This window comes from Aythya ferina, assembly GCF_964211825.1.
Source record: "Aythya ferina genome assembly, contig: HAP1_SCAFFOLD_115, whole genome shotgun sequence".
Classification (NCBI taxonomy): Eukaryota; Metazoa; Chordata; class Aves; order Anseriformes; family Anatidae; genus Aythya; species Aythya ferina.
Window position 1 is genome coordinate 334,977 of NW_028181406.1, and position 16,281 is coordinate 351,257.

General features: G+C 59.5%; 1 protein-coding gene across 1 annotated transcript; it reads left to right on the forward strand.

The window, feature by feature from the left end:
• Nucleotides 1-2,768: 2,768 nt before the first annotated feature.
• LOC311428697 (uncharacterized protein) lies at nt 2,769-4,233 on the forward strand (the record flags this gene model as incomplete). Its single annotated transcript, XM_084540027.1, has 3 exons — nt 2,769-2,955; nt 3,060-3,581; nt 4,208-4,233. Exons 2-3 carry the CDS (start codon nt 3,173-3,175, stop codon nt 4,231-4,233), a joined length of 435 nt encoding a protein of 144 aa, XP_084396153.1. The 5' UTR covers nt 2,769-2,955; nt 3,060-3,172.
• Between the last annotated feature and the right edge of the window lie 12,048 nt (nt 4,234-16,281).

The window sequence follows — 16,281 nt, forward strand, 5'->3', positions numbered from 1 at the left end:
GGGTTTTTATTTTATGCAGTGTTGCGGAACCTCCGAAATCTCCTGGGAATGATGAATACCTCGCCCAGTACCAATGTGATGACTGTGGAGACAAGGAGAAACCAAGAAGATCAAAAGAACGTGACCTCATTTCAAAAGAAAATGTTTTGTCCGGCAAAGAGTCTTGTGAGCCTGGTGAGAAATTGCGGCAAACTTCCTCTCTCAAGTCTGACACTGAATGTAGCTCTAACAATCTTTCTTCCTTAGCTATTGCAGATAGACGCCAAGATACAAAGGACAAGACTAAAACCACTGAGAAAGAGCATTACCAAAGAAAGAGGGAACATGCTCCTAGTGAAGAGAAGGAGAGTCAAAAAGCAGGTCCTTCCAGCAAGAGGAGGTGTTCTCAGAGCGTGGAATTTGTTGAGCAAAAGAGTCACAAGCAGGAGTACTGGGAGGGAAGCAGGTACAGATCTTTCCCTCGTGAAAGAAACAGCCCTGAGAATGGCAGAAGAGCAGTCAAATATTCAAAGTACAGATCTGGCAGCGGAGGAAGATCAGAACAAGGTAGCAATAGGTACTACCGATCCAAAGGGGAAAGAAGTTGGAGCAGAGAAAGATACTATCGAGACGAAGCACGGAGATGGGAAAGATGTGGCTATTACAAGGATTACTATTCACCTCATGCGACAGGAGACAGTAGAGAGAGAAAGTTCTCTCACGGCGATTCAGCCTTTGACAGATTGACTGCAACTTACTACAGCAGGTCACATAAGCATTATCATTACAAAAGCGGATGGCCTCACGGTTCCCTCTTGAGAGAGGAAGATGTACGTCGCTTTAGCACACCCCGAGCAGACTTGCATCGTTGCTCGGTACCTCAGCAACATTCCAGAAGACATTCTCGTGAAAGACATGCGCTTCCACCTGTGTCAGCTCATTTGGAGAACTGTCGCCAGAAAACTGAAACAGAAGGAAACAGAAAAAGAAAATATACCCATGCAGAAGGTAGTGAAAGTGAAATAGAAAGGAAAGACAGAAAGATAGAAAAGGAGCTTGTAGGTGGTGAAAAAAATGCAAAAATATCACAAGTTCTGGAAGAAAAAGAAGTCTAAGGATAAAGATGGAGAGAAGGATTCCAAGTAAGCAAGGATTCCAGCATACTCCGCATTTTTTATCCTAATTCTTTTCTGGGTGCTTCTCATGTCTTCCTTATTTTTTTTTTTTTTTTTTTTTTTTCTGGTAGTTTTTAAATTATTTAGATAGCACCAGCTGGCTGGGGATCATGTTGTTAGGTTGATCAGTGAAGAGAAGGAAGAATCCCATCCTCCAGATGGCTCTTCATGTGAATAATGCAGAAGTGAGAGCAGTAAACAACCTTACAAGGAAGGGAAGACTTCCAGTGCAGGCGAAAGCAAGAAATACTGCTCCATCGCATCCAACGACTATACTAAAGGTAAGCGGCCGCAGCGTGTGTGAGGAATTCCTTTTATATTAATCTCGAGATTATTTCAAACAGTCTTGAAGTGCTTGATGACTTAACAGTCTGCAGATTTATTATCAAATCAAAAAAAAACCCCACTTGGTAGACTATTTTATTCCCAGTTTTGAATGGCCACTAGGAAAGAAGGCCTGAAATAAAGAGGTTAAAGGCAAATGGTTTTCATTTGGTTTGATGATGAAGTGGCAAACAAGAGGAAGAGTTGCAAGCTCCCTTCTTAAATTCAGTCCAGCCAAGTAGGAAAAGTAAATGTGGACGGACAGCTGTATCTTGGCAAAGAAGATAGTAGGGAGCAAGGAGGTTCAGCAGTCAAGATGGAAGGTGATGCCATGAGGCTTAGAGGCTAGTAATGTTCTAATGAACATGGCCAAGTCTTGCGCTGGGCAGCCTGCTTGGGTCCAAAGCCTGCAGTCCTCCCCAAGATGTCGGCGAGGGGCTGGTGAGCCGTTGGGACGGAACCCCCGTTGCCCGGGTTCCCCAAGCAACCGCCCCACTCTCCAGCCACCATGGCAGGTCCAGCAGCCGGCTCCCGCTCCTCCCGGGGCTGCGGCCCTGCTGGCGAGCCCAGCGCCCCAGAGCTCAGCCCAGCGGCCTTTTTCCCACAGAGGGTTTCCCCAGACGGCTTCCGCGGCTTGCGCAGACGCAAAACTCCCCCTTCGTCGTCCCAGCCGTGCCGCCAACGGTGGCTGCCTGGCTGCTGCCCTCCCTCCCCGGAGCGACGGCGCTGCCCTTGCAGCCCCCGCAGGTACCCACCCTCCCCTCCGCGCTGCCCCAGGCCACCGTCTGGCACGTGGTGCCGGGGGTCCAGGGGCAGGTGCTGCAGCTCCCCGCCGGGGTGCAGCTGCCACCTGGGGGGCACCTCCCAGCCCAGGGGCACCACCTGCAGCTTGGGCAGCTCCCCGCCGGGGGGCAGCTCCCTGCTGTGGGGCAGCTCCCCACCGGGGGGCACCAGCTGCAGCTGGTGCAGCTCCCCGCTGTGGGGCAAAACCTGCAGCTGGTGCAGCTCCCCGCTGTGGAGCAAAACCTGCAGCTGGTGCAGCTCCCAACCATGGGGCACCAGCTGCAGCTGGTGCAGCTCCCCGCCGGGGGGCAGCTCCCCCACACCGCTCCTCCCTGTGCCCCCGTCCATCAGTGGGGACAGCCCATGGTGACGGGGACACTGGTACCCCACCATGCGCTGGGGCTGGGGCCCAGGTCCGTGCTCCATGGGGAGCTCCTGCACCCTGCAGGCACCTGCCTGTTGCAGGCCCCCGCCCAGCGCAACCCCCCGCCACCCCTCGTCCCGGGGCCTCCGCTGCGGGGGCAGGCGCTCCCCACGCCCCGCACCCTGAGCAGCAGCCGGGGGCAGCTGCCGGAGCCCTGCTTGCACGCCGTGGGGCTCAGCGAGGACCAGGGGCCCCCGCTGCCCAGCCCCACTGCCCCCAAGCCTGCCCAGGCTCCAAGGACCGCCAGCACCCAGACGGCGACGCCTGACGGTGAGTTTGGGGCTGGCACAGCCGGCCGCTGGGCGCCCCACACCCAGGGGCCATGGGAAAGCTGACATCGCCCGTCTTGGGGGATTTTCTTGCTTCGTCCTCAGCGGCGACAGCCCCGCAGGTGCCTGAGGAGCCCCCGCAGCTGCCCGAGCTGGGCCCTGATGCCTTTGCCGAGGCCTTTCCAGAGCTGGCAGGGGACAGCCAGCAGCTGCAGCACATGCAGGACGAGCTCCTGGCCGACCTGGACATCCCCATCCCCGGCATGGAGGAGCTGCTCAGCTGGCTCGATGCCGTGGAGCCCCAGGACGCCTTCCCCGATTTGCCCAGCAGTCCTGCCCTCAGCCGCTTCCTCTCGCAGCTGCCCGACCTCTGCGAGGACATTGAGGAGCCGAGCACGCAGGGACTGGAAGCCACAGGAGCCCTCGGTGAGGTCCCCTCAACCCCTGGGCTGCGCCCCGAGAAGCTTGAGGGTGGGCTGTCGCTGCAGTCCCCCGTCGTGCCAGCAGTGAGCCCCCCGCTCAGCCCTGCAGCCAGTCCCCTGCCCAGTGCGCTTAGGAGCCCCCTACCCAGTCCACCCCTGAGTCCCCCCAGGAGCCTCCCTGACACCCAGCTCCTCAGTGCCCTTAGTAGACCCCTGCCCCAACCCCCCCAGCGTTCCCTCAAGACCCGCCCCAACCCCAAGGTCCCCAGTGCCCTTAGTAGACCCCAGCCCAAATCCCCCCCGAGTTCCCCCAAGAAACGCCCCAACCCCAAGGGCCGCACTGACCATAGGAGACCCCTGCCCAAACGCCCCCTGGGTCCCCTCAAGAGCCCCCCGCCTGCCCCTGCGTCCACCGGCACCAAGCGGGGGGCCAAGCGCCCTGCGCCCAGCAGCACCCCCGGGACAGCGCAGAGCTGCCAGCACAGGAGGCCGACGACAGAGAACCCCCCCGGCAAGGAGAGGAAGACGCTGCTGGGCCAGGCTGGCCAAGGCCGCAAGAGACCGTGCCAGGGGAAGACGGGTGGCAGCAGCACGGTGGCTGGCAGCAGCAGGGAAGCAGGCAGCAGCGGGCAGCAGCTGGCGATCAACAGCACCACGGCACCCAGCAAGAGAGCGCGAAGCCCGGGGGCTGCAGGGGGGCAAGGAGCAGCGGCGCCACCTCCCCGCAGAGCGCGGCTGCTGCCGGAGACTCCGAGTGGGGAGCCCCGTGCCGTGCGGCCCCAGGACAGGCTCTGTCCCCAGGCCAGCGGGGCCAGGACGCTGCAGCGCCAGCAGCCGGGGACAAAGACCCCCAGTGAGACTTTGCAGCCACTGGGGGCCAGGGCCAAGGCGCTGGGGCCAGCGTGCCAGCTGGCCTGTGTGAAGCCGCAGCCCACCTCCAGCAGCCCCAGCAGCATGCCCAGCGCCCCGCCGACAGTGCCAGGCTCCAGCTACCCGTGACCGACCTCGGGCTTCTCCTCGACGGCCCCCGCAGCACCCAGGCAGGCACAGAGACCTCTGCAGGCACCTGCTCCAGCTTCAGCCACGCTCCTCAGCCCTTGCCCCTCTCGCTTGCCCTCTCCCCTCTCTCGTGCTGGAGCTAGGGGATGGGCTTGCCACTCACAGGGATGGCAACAGCGCCAATGGCAAATGCGCGCGCGCCTCACCCAGGAAGGTGGCAATGGCAAGCTGGGGAGATGCTGGCAGCAGCTGGGCTGGGAAAGCTTGGCCATGGCAACTGCTGCTTGGGACACCAAAGGGCTGAGAGACAAGACTTGCTTCTTCTTTCGGGGCATTGCTCTTCTTTCCTGCCTTCTGGATTAAATTCCTCTCCTTAGGTGGTCACTCAGCAAGGCCTCTGCCTGCAGAGCACTTCTTCTTGCACTGGCATGCCAAGGGGATAAGAACTGGGAGGTTTTGGGGACAGCAAATGATCAGTGGGATGGGAAGTGATGATGGGGATAGCAATTCATTGGAATGGGACAAATGGGTTTTATTTGTATTAAATTTAAATTTTTAAATTTTCATTTAATTTGTTGGTTTTCCTATTTATTTAATTAAATCCACTTTATTGACTGTGTTGTACGGTATGGCATTGTTTTATTATTATAAAATTATAAGTATTTAATAGCATTAAATATTTTTATATATTAATATCTTATAAACTGTAAGTATCATTATTTATTATTTTGTTGGTTTTTATTCCTTTTCTACCCTATTAAACTCTCTTTATCACAACGCACTGGTTTGGATTTTATTTTTCCTTCCGAGTCGTTCTGGATTCACTCCGGATGGGGGGACACTAGCGAACGCCTGTGTGCTTCAGATCCAAGGTCACCTTTGCCCTCATTCAAGATACATATTTGCATCTGTTGTTGTGAAACAAAATTAACAACAGGAACAATAAAGTTACCTACTTGCTAGCAGCAGCTCTACATTTGCTGGGGTCTGCTCTGTGCATTTTGAAGACCATTCCATGCTCTTCAGCCCCTTCAGGAGGAAATGTATGGTTCTAGGAAAATGCGTCTTGACCTGATGCAAAGCTGTGACGCAGCCTGCAGCTGCTGCAAGCCCTGGCATTTTACCTGCAGCCCCTCCAACAACTCTGATGTTCCCTGCATCGACTTCAACCACTGCGGCAGGACCTGAGGCCCCTCAAACCCTTGTCACACACCCTGCGGCCCCTCGAGCCCCTGGCATGTTCCCTGCAGCCCCTCCAGCCCCTGGCATGTTCCCTGCAGACCCTCCAAGCCTGGCACAGGCCCTACAGCTGGCTCCGGGGACGACCCCGTTGCTGTCTCACGCACCAATACACACAAGGGGAAGGAATGCATGCAGAAGTCATCTCGTTTCGGAAGGGCAGAAAGTCCTCCCAAGAAGGGGAAGGAGCAAGAGGAAGGCGAGGCAGCCTACCCCAAGGTAGGGCCATCCCAGGGCACAGGAGGCTGTTGGAAAGGAGATTAGATAGAAAAGCAGCAGGAAGCAGGTGATCCCCATCCCTGGGCGAGCTGCGAGCCATGGGACAAGATTGCAGCTGTCCTCCAGGCGAGCACATTGTCAGCTGGCTGCTGCGCTGCTGGGATAGCAGCTGTGGGAGCCTGGCAGCAGAGGCCAGGGAAGCCAAGCAGCTGGGATCCTTCTCTGGGGAAGGGGGCACTGAGAAAGCGCTTGAAAACAGGGCACAAGCCCTCAGCCTCTGGAGGCGTGAAGGAAAGGGATCCCTTCTGGGAAGATGCTGTGGGCTTGCTGAGGCTCGAAGAACAGACGGTGCTGGCTGCTACCAGCGTGCTGCAGCAGCGGCAAGACAGAGCCGTGGTGGTTTTCCTCAGCTGGGCAGCTGAGCTCCAGCACAAGCGCTCTCTCCCTGCCCCTCCTCCAACGCCAAGGGGAGAAAAGAGGCTGGCAAGGGCTCAAGGGCTGCCAGAAGGACAGGGAGATCACTCCACAAGGAGCGTCACGGGCAAAGCAGGCTCAGCACAGCCTGTTCCAGTCCAGCCCGGGGCCTGCTCCTGCGGGGGCTCTCCACAGGCCGCGGCCTCCTCCAGGCCACAGCCACCTGCTCCACCGGGGGCTCCTCCAGCCACAGGGGGGCTGCAGCGTGGAGATCTGCTCCACGGGGGACCCATGGGCTGCAGGGGGACAGCCTGCTCCACCAGGGGCCTCTCCCTGCACAGGCCGCAGGGGAACTGCTGCTGGGAGCCTGGAGCACCTCCTGCCTCCTGCTGCACGGACCTTGGGGGCTGCACAGAGCTTTCTCACTCCTCCCTGAGCCAGACGCTGCTGGGCAGCAGCTTTTGTTCCCTTTCTTAGATGGGCTCTCCCCCAGGCGCAAACATCATCCTTTTGCTCTGCGTTCTGGGCAGCAGCGGGTGGGTCCCTCCTGGAAGGAGCCTCCTGGCAGCGGCCCTGAGCTCCCATGGGGCAGCTGCTGCATTCTCCTCACAGAGGACACCCCTGCAGCCCCCCGCTCCCACAGCCTGGCCACGCAAACCCAAGCCAAGACACCGAGCGAGCCTCCCTGATTGCCAGCCAGCAGCTGGCTCAGCCTGGGACCCCAGGCCAGTGCCCACAAGACTCTCCAGGGCCTTGAAAAGCAAGCCTTGTGGGGACGGAGCACCCACAAAGAACGGACTCACACAACAGGACTCCTTGCCAACACCGCCTCACAGACACCTGGGCCTTGAGCGGGTAGCTCACCTTGAGCGAGCTCATTTCCTTCCCAGTAGCTGAAATGTGCCCTTTCGGGGGCATTTGGGGACTACAGCGTGCTGCTGAGAGGGATGTTGGAGCTCCTTCAGGGCAGTGCTTCCACTAAGGCAAGGCCTTTTCTGCATCTTCTACTGCCCTGCAAGCGAGGATGCTTGGGGCACACAAGAAGCTGGCAGGGGACACATCTGCAGGGATTGCAGGGATTCCTAAAGTCATAGCCAAATACAAGAAAGACAGGAGGACGTGATGCTTCCGAGAGAAAGGAGCTCGCTTTGGGGTCCAAATCCATCCATTTTTCAAATTAAAATATTTTCATATATTTTATTTGGGGCCTCCTCCTCCACCATCACTTCCTCCAACACATCCTCCTCCTCCTCATTTTCTAGGATTTTTCTGTTTTTTATTTTTTGGCCTCCTCCTCTCCCACCTCCTTCTCCTCACACACTTTTTTTGTATTTGTGATTTTTTTGGCCTCCTTCTCCACAACCTCCTCCTCCTCCTCCACGTCCTCCTCCTCCTCTTTTTTTGTCTTTTACATTTTGGCCTCTTCCTCCTTTTCAACTCCTCCTCCACCACTTCCTCCTCCTCCTCCACCACATACTACTATATATATATATATTTTTTTTTTATTTATTATTATTTTGGACTCCTCCTCCAGAACCTTCTCCTCCGCCACCTCCTCCACCTATGCTTCTTTTGTTTGGATTCTTTTTTTTTGGCCTCAACCTCAAACACCTTTCCTTCCGCAACGTCCTCCTACTATTATTTTGTTATTTTTTCGATTTTTTTTGCCTCCTCGTCCACCGCCGCCTCCTCCACCACCTCCTCCTCCTCCACCACCGCCGCCTCCTCCTCCACCGCCGCCTCCTCCTCCTCCTCCCCCCCATTTATAGGGAGGAGCAGCCACACCCCCGGTTGATGACAAGCTATTTGCATCATAGCTAACAATCGCTACCTAGGCAACCAGGCCACAAGCAATGCATCAGAGAGCGTCATCAAGTTGCTAGGAGCCGCCAGCTGCTACCTTACAGGGCTACGGTGCCATGGTCCTGTGGGATTACAAACAGAACTAGAATTAGGAGCGGTGGTCAACGCTCAGCACCAGAGAGGGTGTTTTGTTTTGGAGTCCTCCGCCTCCTCCACCGCCTCCTCCTCCTCCTCCACCGCCTCCTCCTCCTCCTCCACCGCCTCCTCCTCCTCCTCCACCGCCTCCTCCTCCTCCTCCACCGCCTCCTCCTCCTCCTCCACCGCCTCCTCCTCCTCCTCCACCGCCTCCTCCTCCTCCTCCACCGCCTCCTCCTCCTCCTCCACCGCCTCCTCCTCCTCCTCCTCCACCGCCTCCTCCTCCTCCTCCTCCTCCTCCACCGCCTCCTCCTCCTCCTCCTCCACCGCCTCCTCCTCCTCCTCCTCCACCGCCTCCTCCTCCTCCTCCTCCACCGCCTCCTCCTCCTCCTCCTCCACCGCCTCCTCCTCCTCCTCCTCCACCGCCTCCTCCTCCTCCTCCTCCACCGCCTCCTCCTCCTCCTCCTCCACCGCCTCCTCCTCCTCCTCCTCCACCGCCTCCTCCTCTTCCTCCACCGCCTCCTCCTCCTCCTCCACCGCCTCCTCCTCCTCCTCCTCCACCGCCTCCTCCTCCTCCTCCACCGCCTCCTCCTCCTCCTCCACCGCCTCCTCCTCCTCCTCCTCCTCCTCCACCACCACCACCTCCTCCACTACCTCCTCCTCCTCTCCATTTATAGGGAGGAGCAGCCACATCCCCGGTTGATGACAGGCTATTTGCATAATAGCTAACAATCGCTACCCAGGCAACCAGGCCACAAGCAATGCATCACAGAGCGTCATCAAGTTGCTAGGAGCCGCCAGCTGCTACCTTACAGGGCTACGGTGCCATGGTCCTGTGGGATTACAAACAGAACTAGAATTAGGAGCGGTGGTCAACGCTCAGCGCCAGAGAGGGTGTTTTGTTTTGGAGTCCTCCGCCTCCTCCTCCTCAACCACCTCCTCCTCCACCTCCTTCTCCTCCTCCACCTTCTACTCCTTCTCTTTTGTTTTTTGTTTTTTTTTGGCCTCCTCCTCCACCACCTCCTAGTCCTCCTCCACCTCCTCCTTTTTGTTTTTTTTTTTTTGCTGCCACTTCCTTCTCTCACATTCTACTATTTCTCCTCCACCTTCTTCTCTCCTCTTCCACCTCCATCGTGTCCCTCTGCCTAGTCCTTGCTCACCTCCTCTTTTGTCACCGCTTCGTACTCATCCGTCTCCTTTTCCAGAAATGCCGCCACCTCCTCAATCTTCTCCGCCACCTCCTCAATCTTCTCCGCCACCACCTCCACTGCCCCCTTCCCCTCTTACCCCCCCCCCCTTTTCCACCTATGCCTCTTCCTCATCGTCCTCCTTTTCTGTTTCCATCTTCTCCCATCTCCCCTCTCCAGCACTCTGGCTCCCACTGCCCCCCTTTGGCCCTTTTATAGGGAGGAGCAGCCACACCCCTGATTGATGACAAGCCATTTGCATAAGAGCTAACAATCGCTACCCAGGCGACAAGCAACGCATCACAGAGCGTCATCAAGATGATAGGAGCCGCCAGCTGCTACCTTACAGGGCCACGGTGCCATGGTCCTGTGGGGTGACAAATGGAACTCGAATTAGGAGCGCTGGGCAGCGCTCACAACCAGAGCCTCCCAGAGAAGCCGCCTTGGCACACCTGGTTCGTGGCAACTTTTCCTGACATCTCTGGGCTCACCATCATTGCTACCAGCATGCCTTAGCAAGGAGCATGCAGAGGAAGTTGGCCAGGAAGTTTCTGCCGAGGTGGAGGAGGCTGTGGAGGAGGAATAGTCCGTAGGGCTGGAGAAGGAGAAGGAGGAAGAGGCAGTGGAGGTGGAGGAGGTGTTGGAGGTGCAAGAGGCAGGGAAGGAGGAGAAGGAGGAGGAAAATGAGAAATAGGATTAGCAGGCGGGGGACGAGGAGGATGCGGTAGACAAGGAGGAGGCAGCGAATGAGGAGGAGGCAGTGGACAAGAAAAAGGCCGTGGATGATGAGGAGGAAGTGGTGGAGGAGGACGTGCTGGAGGTATCATAGAATCACAATTGTTAGAGGAGACCTTCACATTTGTCCGGTCTAGTCATCACTGTACTACCAATGTCACCCAATAAACCATGTTCCTAAGCACCAGCTCCAACCTGTCCTTGAACACCCTGCTCCTCTGGGGCGTCCTCCACAGGTCGCAGCCTCCTCTAGGGCAGATCCACCTGCTCCACCGGGGGCTCCTCCAGCCACAGGGGGGCTGCAGCGTGGAGATCTGCTCCACGGGGGACCCATGGGCTGCAGGGGGACAGCCTGCTCCACCAGGGGCCTCTCCCTGCACAGGCTGCAGGGGAACTGCTGCTGGGAGCCTGGAGCACCTCCTGCCTCCTGCTGCACGGACCTTGGGGGCTGCACAGAGCTTTCTCACTCCTCCCTGAGCCAGACGCTGCTGGGCAGCAGCTTTTGTTCCCTTTCTTAGATGCAAGATCTTCTTAAATTCAGTCCAGCCAAGTAGGAAAAGTAAATGTGGACAGCTGTATCTTGGCAAAGAAGATAGTAGGGAGCAAGGAGGTTCAGCAGTCAAGATGGAAGGTGATGCCATGAGGCTTAGAGGCTAGTAATGTTCTAATGAACATGGCCAAGTCTTGCGCTGGGCAGCCTGCTTGGGTCCAAAGCCTGCAGTCCTCCCCAAGATGTCGGCGAGGGGCTGGTGAGCCGCTGGGACGGAACCCCCGTTGCCCGGGTAGCTGTAATGTGCCGTTTCTTGGGAGTCTGGGGGCTACAGCGTGCTGCTGAGAGGGATGTTGGAGCTCCTGCAGGGCAGTGCTTCCACTAAGGCAAGGCCTTTTCTGCATCTTCTACTGCCCTGCAAGCGAGGATGCTTGGGGCACACAAGAAGCTGGCAGGGGACACAGCTGCAGGGAATGCAGGGATTCCTAAAGTCATAGCCAAATACAAGAAAGACAGGAGGACGTGATCCTTTTGATATAAAGGAGCTGGGTTTTGGGTCAAAATCCATCCCTTTTTCTATCCCGCAGACCCCCAAGGGCGTAGGACAGCAGCACTGCAGGGCAGCAAGAGATGCTGTGCATTTCTCTCGTCCCCCTGAGACAGCCACTGGGTGACGATGGTGCCAAGTGTCTGGAAAGAGCCCTTGCTTTCTCAGGCCCAGGTGTCCAGCTGCACACCAAGGCCGTCCCTGGCTTCCAGGCGCAGTTGCCAGGCCCAAGGCTGAGCTCCCCTGCGAACCCCCAGCCCAGCAGACCTTGCTCCTGGCATTGTGGAGCAGCCATTTCACGGCAGCCTTTTCTCCTGGCAGTCAGCTTAGCGCCGAATGCTCTGTCACCGGGATGCCCGAGAGCCATGGGAGCTCAGCAGAGAGTCACTGTCAGCTTGGAGCTCACAAAGGTGGGTGGCCGCAAGTGCCCTGAGCGTCCAGCTCGCATTGAGGACTGGTGCTGGCACTCGAGGCGTGGAGGTCGGCATGGTGCAATGGGAGACGCCACTGTCCTGCTGGTGGGACAAGAGACACTGATGTGCTGCTGCTGCAGGAGGAGACTTGAAGGTGCTGCTGCTTAGAGGTGCTGAGGAGCGGGCAGCCTCCTTCGTGGTGGCTGAGCTGAGCATGCTCCTGTTCATTAGTACTCTCCCCTTCCTATGTTTTTCCTAAGGTGGAGAGAGAGAAACGCACAGATCTCTTTCTTTCCCGGTAAGAAATGGAAGAGCCTCGTATCTACATATTTGCCAGATTCATCCTAGCACCCTTGGGACTGGGGATCTGTGTTGATCTGTAATAAAGAGCAATCATCAGCACAGCAAATCCCCGTGACCTTGTGTCTATCAGCATCGTCCAAATCCCTCTCTAGAGCTGTAGGCTGGCCAAGCTGTGTGTTGGATGGTGAAGCTGGGAAACGCTTGGGATGGGGAAGGCTGAGTGGGCCGAGAAATCCTTGCTGGGATGGGAAGGTTTCCTTGGCGTGGAAAGGCATTGGGCTAGGAAATGAGAGAGGTGGGAAATGTTCCCGGGCTTTGAAAGCACTGGGAAGCAAAAGCATTGGGATGAGCAATCGCTCCTGGGATGGGAAAACATTGGGATGGGAAGTCTTGAAAGGGGTGGGTAACATTCGCTGAGGAAGGAAATACTTGGAAAAGTCATCCAAGAGAGGGAAATTCTTTGGGACGAGATCTCTTTGGATGAAGAAACGCTTCGTGTTGATGGGAAATCTTTTGTCTGGGAATCTGTTCTCATGTGAACTTGTCAGGATGGGAAATGACCATGAGGATGAAAGCTGGTCCTGGCATGGGAAATGCCAGGGAAAAGAGGCGGTGTGGAAGCGTGGTGGGCATGGCAAGTGCTGCGTGGGAGGGCAAGCCTGCTGGGGATGGCCAAGTCTTGCGCTGGGCAGCCTGCTTGGGTCCAAAGCCTGCAGTCCTCCCCAAGATGTCGGCGAGGGGCTGGTGAGCCGTTGGGACGGAACCCCCGTTGCCCGGGTTCCCCAAGCAACCGCCCCACTCTCCAGCCACCATGGCAGGTCCAGCAGCCGGCTCCCGCTCCTCCCGGGGCTGCGGCCCTGCTGGCGAGCCCAGCGCCCCAGAGCTCAGCCCAGCGGCCTTTTTCCCACAGAGGGTTTCCCCAGACGGCTTCCGCGGCTTGCGCAGACGCAAAACTCCCCCTTCGTCGTCCCAGCCGTGCCGCCAACGGTGGCTGCCTGGCTGCTGCCCTCCCTCCCCGGAGCGACGGCGCTGCCCTTGCAGCCCCCGCAGGTACCCACCCTCCCCTCCGCGCTGCCCCAGGCCACCGTCTGGCACGTGGTGCCGGGGGTCCAGGGGCAGGTGCTGCAGCTCCCCGCCGGGGTGCAGCTGCCACCTGGGGGGCACCTCCCAGCCCAGGGGCACCACCTGCAGCTTGGGCAGCTCCCCGCCGGGGGGCAGCTCCCTGCTGTGGGGCAGCTCCCCCACACCGCTCCTCCCTGTGCCCCCAGTGTCTCCCAGTGGGGACAGCCCCTGCTGACGGAGACGCTGGTGCCCCAGGATCCCCTCTGCTTGGGGCCCAGGGCCGTGCTCCAAGGGGAGCTCCTGCACCCCGCAGGCACCTGCCTGCTGCAGGCTCCTGCCCACCCCGGCCCCCCCCCACTCCTCGTGCCGGGGCCTCCGCTGTGGGCGCAGGCGCTCCCCGCGCCCCGCACCCTGAGCAGCAGCCGGGGGCAGCTGCCGGAGCCCTGCTTGCACGCCGTGGGGCTCAGCGAGGACCAGGGGCCCCCGCTGCTTGGCCCCACTGCCCCCGAGTCTGCCCAGGCTCCAAGGACCGCCAGCACCCAGACGGCGACGCCCGACGGTGAGTTTGGGGCTGGCCCAGCCGGCCGCTGGGCGCCCCACACCCAGGAGCCATGGCAAAGCTGGCATCGGGGGATGCCTGGGGGATTGCATTGGCTTGCTTTTTCCTCAGCGGCGACACTTGCAGAGGTGCCTGAGGAGCCCCTGGAGCTGCTGGAGCTGGGACCCGATGCCTTCACTGAGGCCTTTCCCCAGCTGGCAGGGGACAGCCAGCAGCTGCAGCACGTGCAGGACCAGCTCCCGGCCGATCTGGACAGCTCCGGCTTGGAGGCGCAGCTCAGCTGCCTGGATGCCGTGGAGCCCCAGGACGCCTTCCCCGATTTGCCCAGCAGTCCTGCCCTCAGCCGCTTCCTCTCGCAGCTGCCCGACCTCTGCGAGGACATCGAGGAGCCGAGCACACAGGGACTGGCAGCCACCAGAGCGCTGGGTGAGGTCCCCTCAACCCCTGGGCTGCGCCCCGACAAGGTGCAGGCTGGGCGGGCGCTGCAGCCCCCTGCAGCTGCTGTGCCGCCACTCAGCTCCCCCCTCAAGCCTGCAGCCCGGCCCCAGCTCAGGAGAGCCCTGCCCAAAAGGCCCCCCCAGCAGGAATTCATCCCTGCCCGCAGGAGAACCCTGCACCAGCCTCCCTCGGCTCCCGTCCAGAGCCCCCCCGACCCTGACTTCCTCACTGCCCTCAGGAGAGCCTTGCCCAAGCCTCGCCTGAGTCCCCTCCAGAGCCCCCCCGACCCTGCCCGCAGGAGACCCCTGCCCAAGCCTCCCTCGGCTCCTGTCCAGAGCCCCCCTGACCCTGACTTCCTCACTGCCCTCAGGAGAGCCCTGCCCAAGCCTCACCTGAGTCCCCTCCAGAGCCCCCCCGACCCTGCCCGCAGGAGACCCCTGCCCAAGCCTCTCCCCAAAAGGCCCCCCCAGCAGGAATTCATCCCTGCCCGCAAGAGAACCCTGCCCCAGCCTCCCTTGGCTCCCCTCAAGAGGCCTCAACTTCTCCCAGCCCTGAGGAGAGCCCTGCCCAGTCCCCCTCGCAGTCCCCTCCAGAGCCCCCCGCCTGCCCCTGCGCCCACCGGCACCAAGTGGGGGGCCAAGCGCCCCGCGCCCACCAGCACCCCCAGCACAGCGCAGAGCTCCCAGCACAGGAGGCCCACGACGGACAAGACCCCCGGCAAGGAGAAGACGCTGCTGCTGGGCCAGGCTGGCCAAGGCCCCAAGACGCTGCGCCAGGGCAAGACGGCTGGCCACAGCGCGCTGCCTGGCAGCAGCAGCCAAGCGGGCAGCGGCAGGCAGCAGCCAGCGAGCGACAGCACCAGGGCGCCCAGCAAGAGAGCGCGAAGCCCGGGGGCTGCTGGGGGGCAAGAAGCAGCGGCGCCGCCTCTCTGCAGAGCGCGGCTGCTGCCGGAGCCCCTCCCCATGAAGCCCCGTGCCCATGCCCGTGCCCGTGCCCGTGCCCGTGCCCGTGCCGTGCGGCCCCAGGACAGGCTCCGGCCCCAAGCCAGCGGGGCCAAGACGCTGCAGCGCCAGCAGCCGGGGACAAAGACCCCCAGCGAGACTTTGCAGCCGCTGGGGGCCAGGGCCAAGGCGCTGGGGCCAGTGCGCCAGCCGCCCTGTGTGCAGCCGCAGCCCACCTCCAGCGGCATGCCCAGGGCCCGGCCGACGCTGCCAGGCTCCAGCGCTGTGCCCGCTGCCCCCCGGCCCCCAGCTGGCCACAAGGCCCAGGCGCTGCTGGCACCACCAGGCAGCACAGGAGCACAGAGAGCTCCCCCAGAGCAGGCGCCCAGAGTGTGGGGCCTGCCAGCCGCAGGGGGCCAAGCGCAGCGTCCGGCTCTGCCCACGCAGCCGCGCACGCTGCAGCGTCCGGCGCAGCCCCGCGTGGACTACGTGCCCTGCGTGGGGCCCTGGGCGGGCCGCGACGCAGCGCCCACGCCGCTGGAGGAGCAGGAGGAGTCGGTGCCCATCACGCCGCAGCAGCGTCCCGAGCGGGAGCGCCTGAAGAAGCTGGCCCAGGAGGAGCGGCAGCGGGCGGCCCACCAGACCAAGATCGGCCCCGTGCAATTCTTCGTGCAGCGGCAGAAGGACCACGCCATAGCCTACTATTACAGCCACCCGTGACCGACCTCGGGCTTCTCCTCGACGGCCCCCGCAGCACCCAGGCAGGCACAGAGACCTCTGCAGGCACCTGCTCCAGCTTCAGCCACGCTCCTCAGCCCTTGCCCCTCTCGCTTGCCCTCTCCCCTCTCTCGTGCTGGAGCTAGGGGATGGGCTTGCCACTCACAGGGATGGCAACAGCGCCAATGGCAAATGCGCGCGCGCCTCACCCAGGAAGGTGGCAATGGCAAGCTGGGGAGATGCTGGCAGCAGCTGGGCTGGGAAAGCTTGGCCATGGCAACTGCTGCTTGGGACACCAAAGGGCTGAGAGACAAGACTTGCTTCTTCTTTCGGGGCATTGCTCTTCTTTCCTGCCTTCTGGATTAAATTCCTCTCCTTAGGTGGTCACTCAGCAAGGCCTCTGCCTGCAGAGCACTTCTTCTTGCACTGGCATGCCAAGGGGATAAGAACTGGGAGGTCTTTGGGATAGCAAATGATCAGTGGGATGGGAAGTGATGATGGGGATAGCAATTCATTGGAATGGGACAAATGGGTTTTATTTGTATTAAATTTAAATTTTAAAATTTTCATTTAATTTATTGGTTTTCTTATTTATTTAATTAAATCCACTTTATTGACTGTGTTGTACAGTACGGCATTGTTTTATTATTATAAAATTATAAGTATTTAATAGCATTAAATATTTTTATATATTAATATCTTAT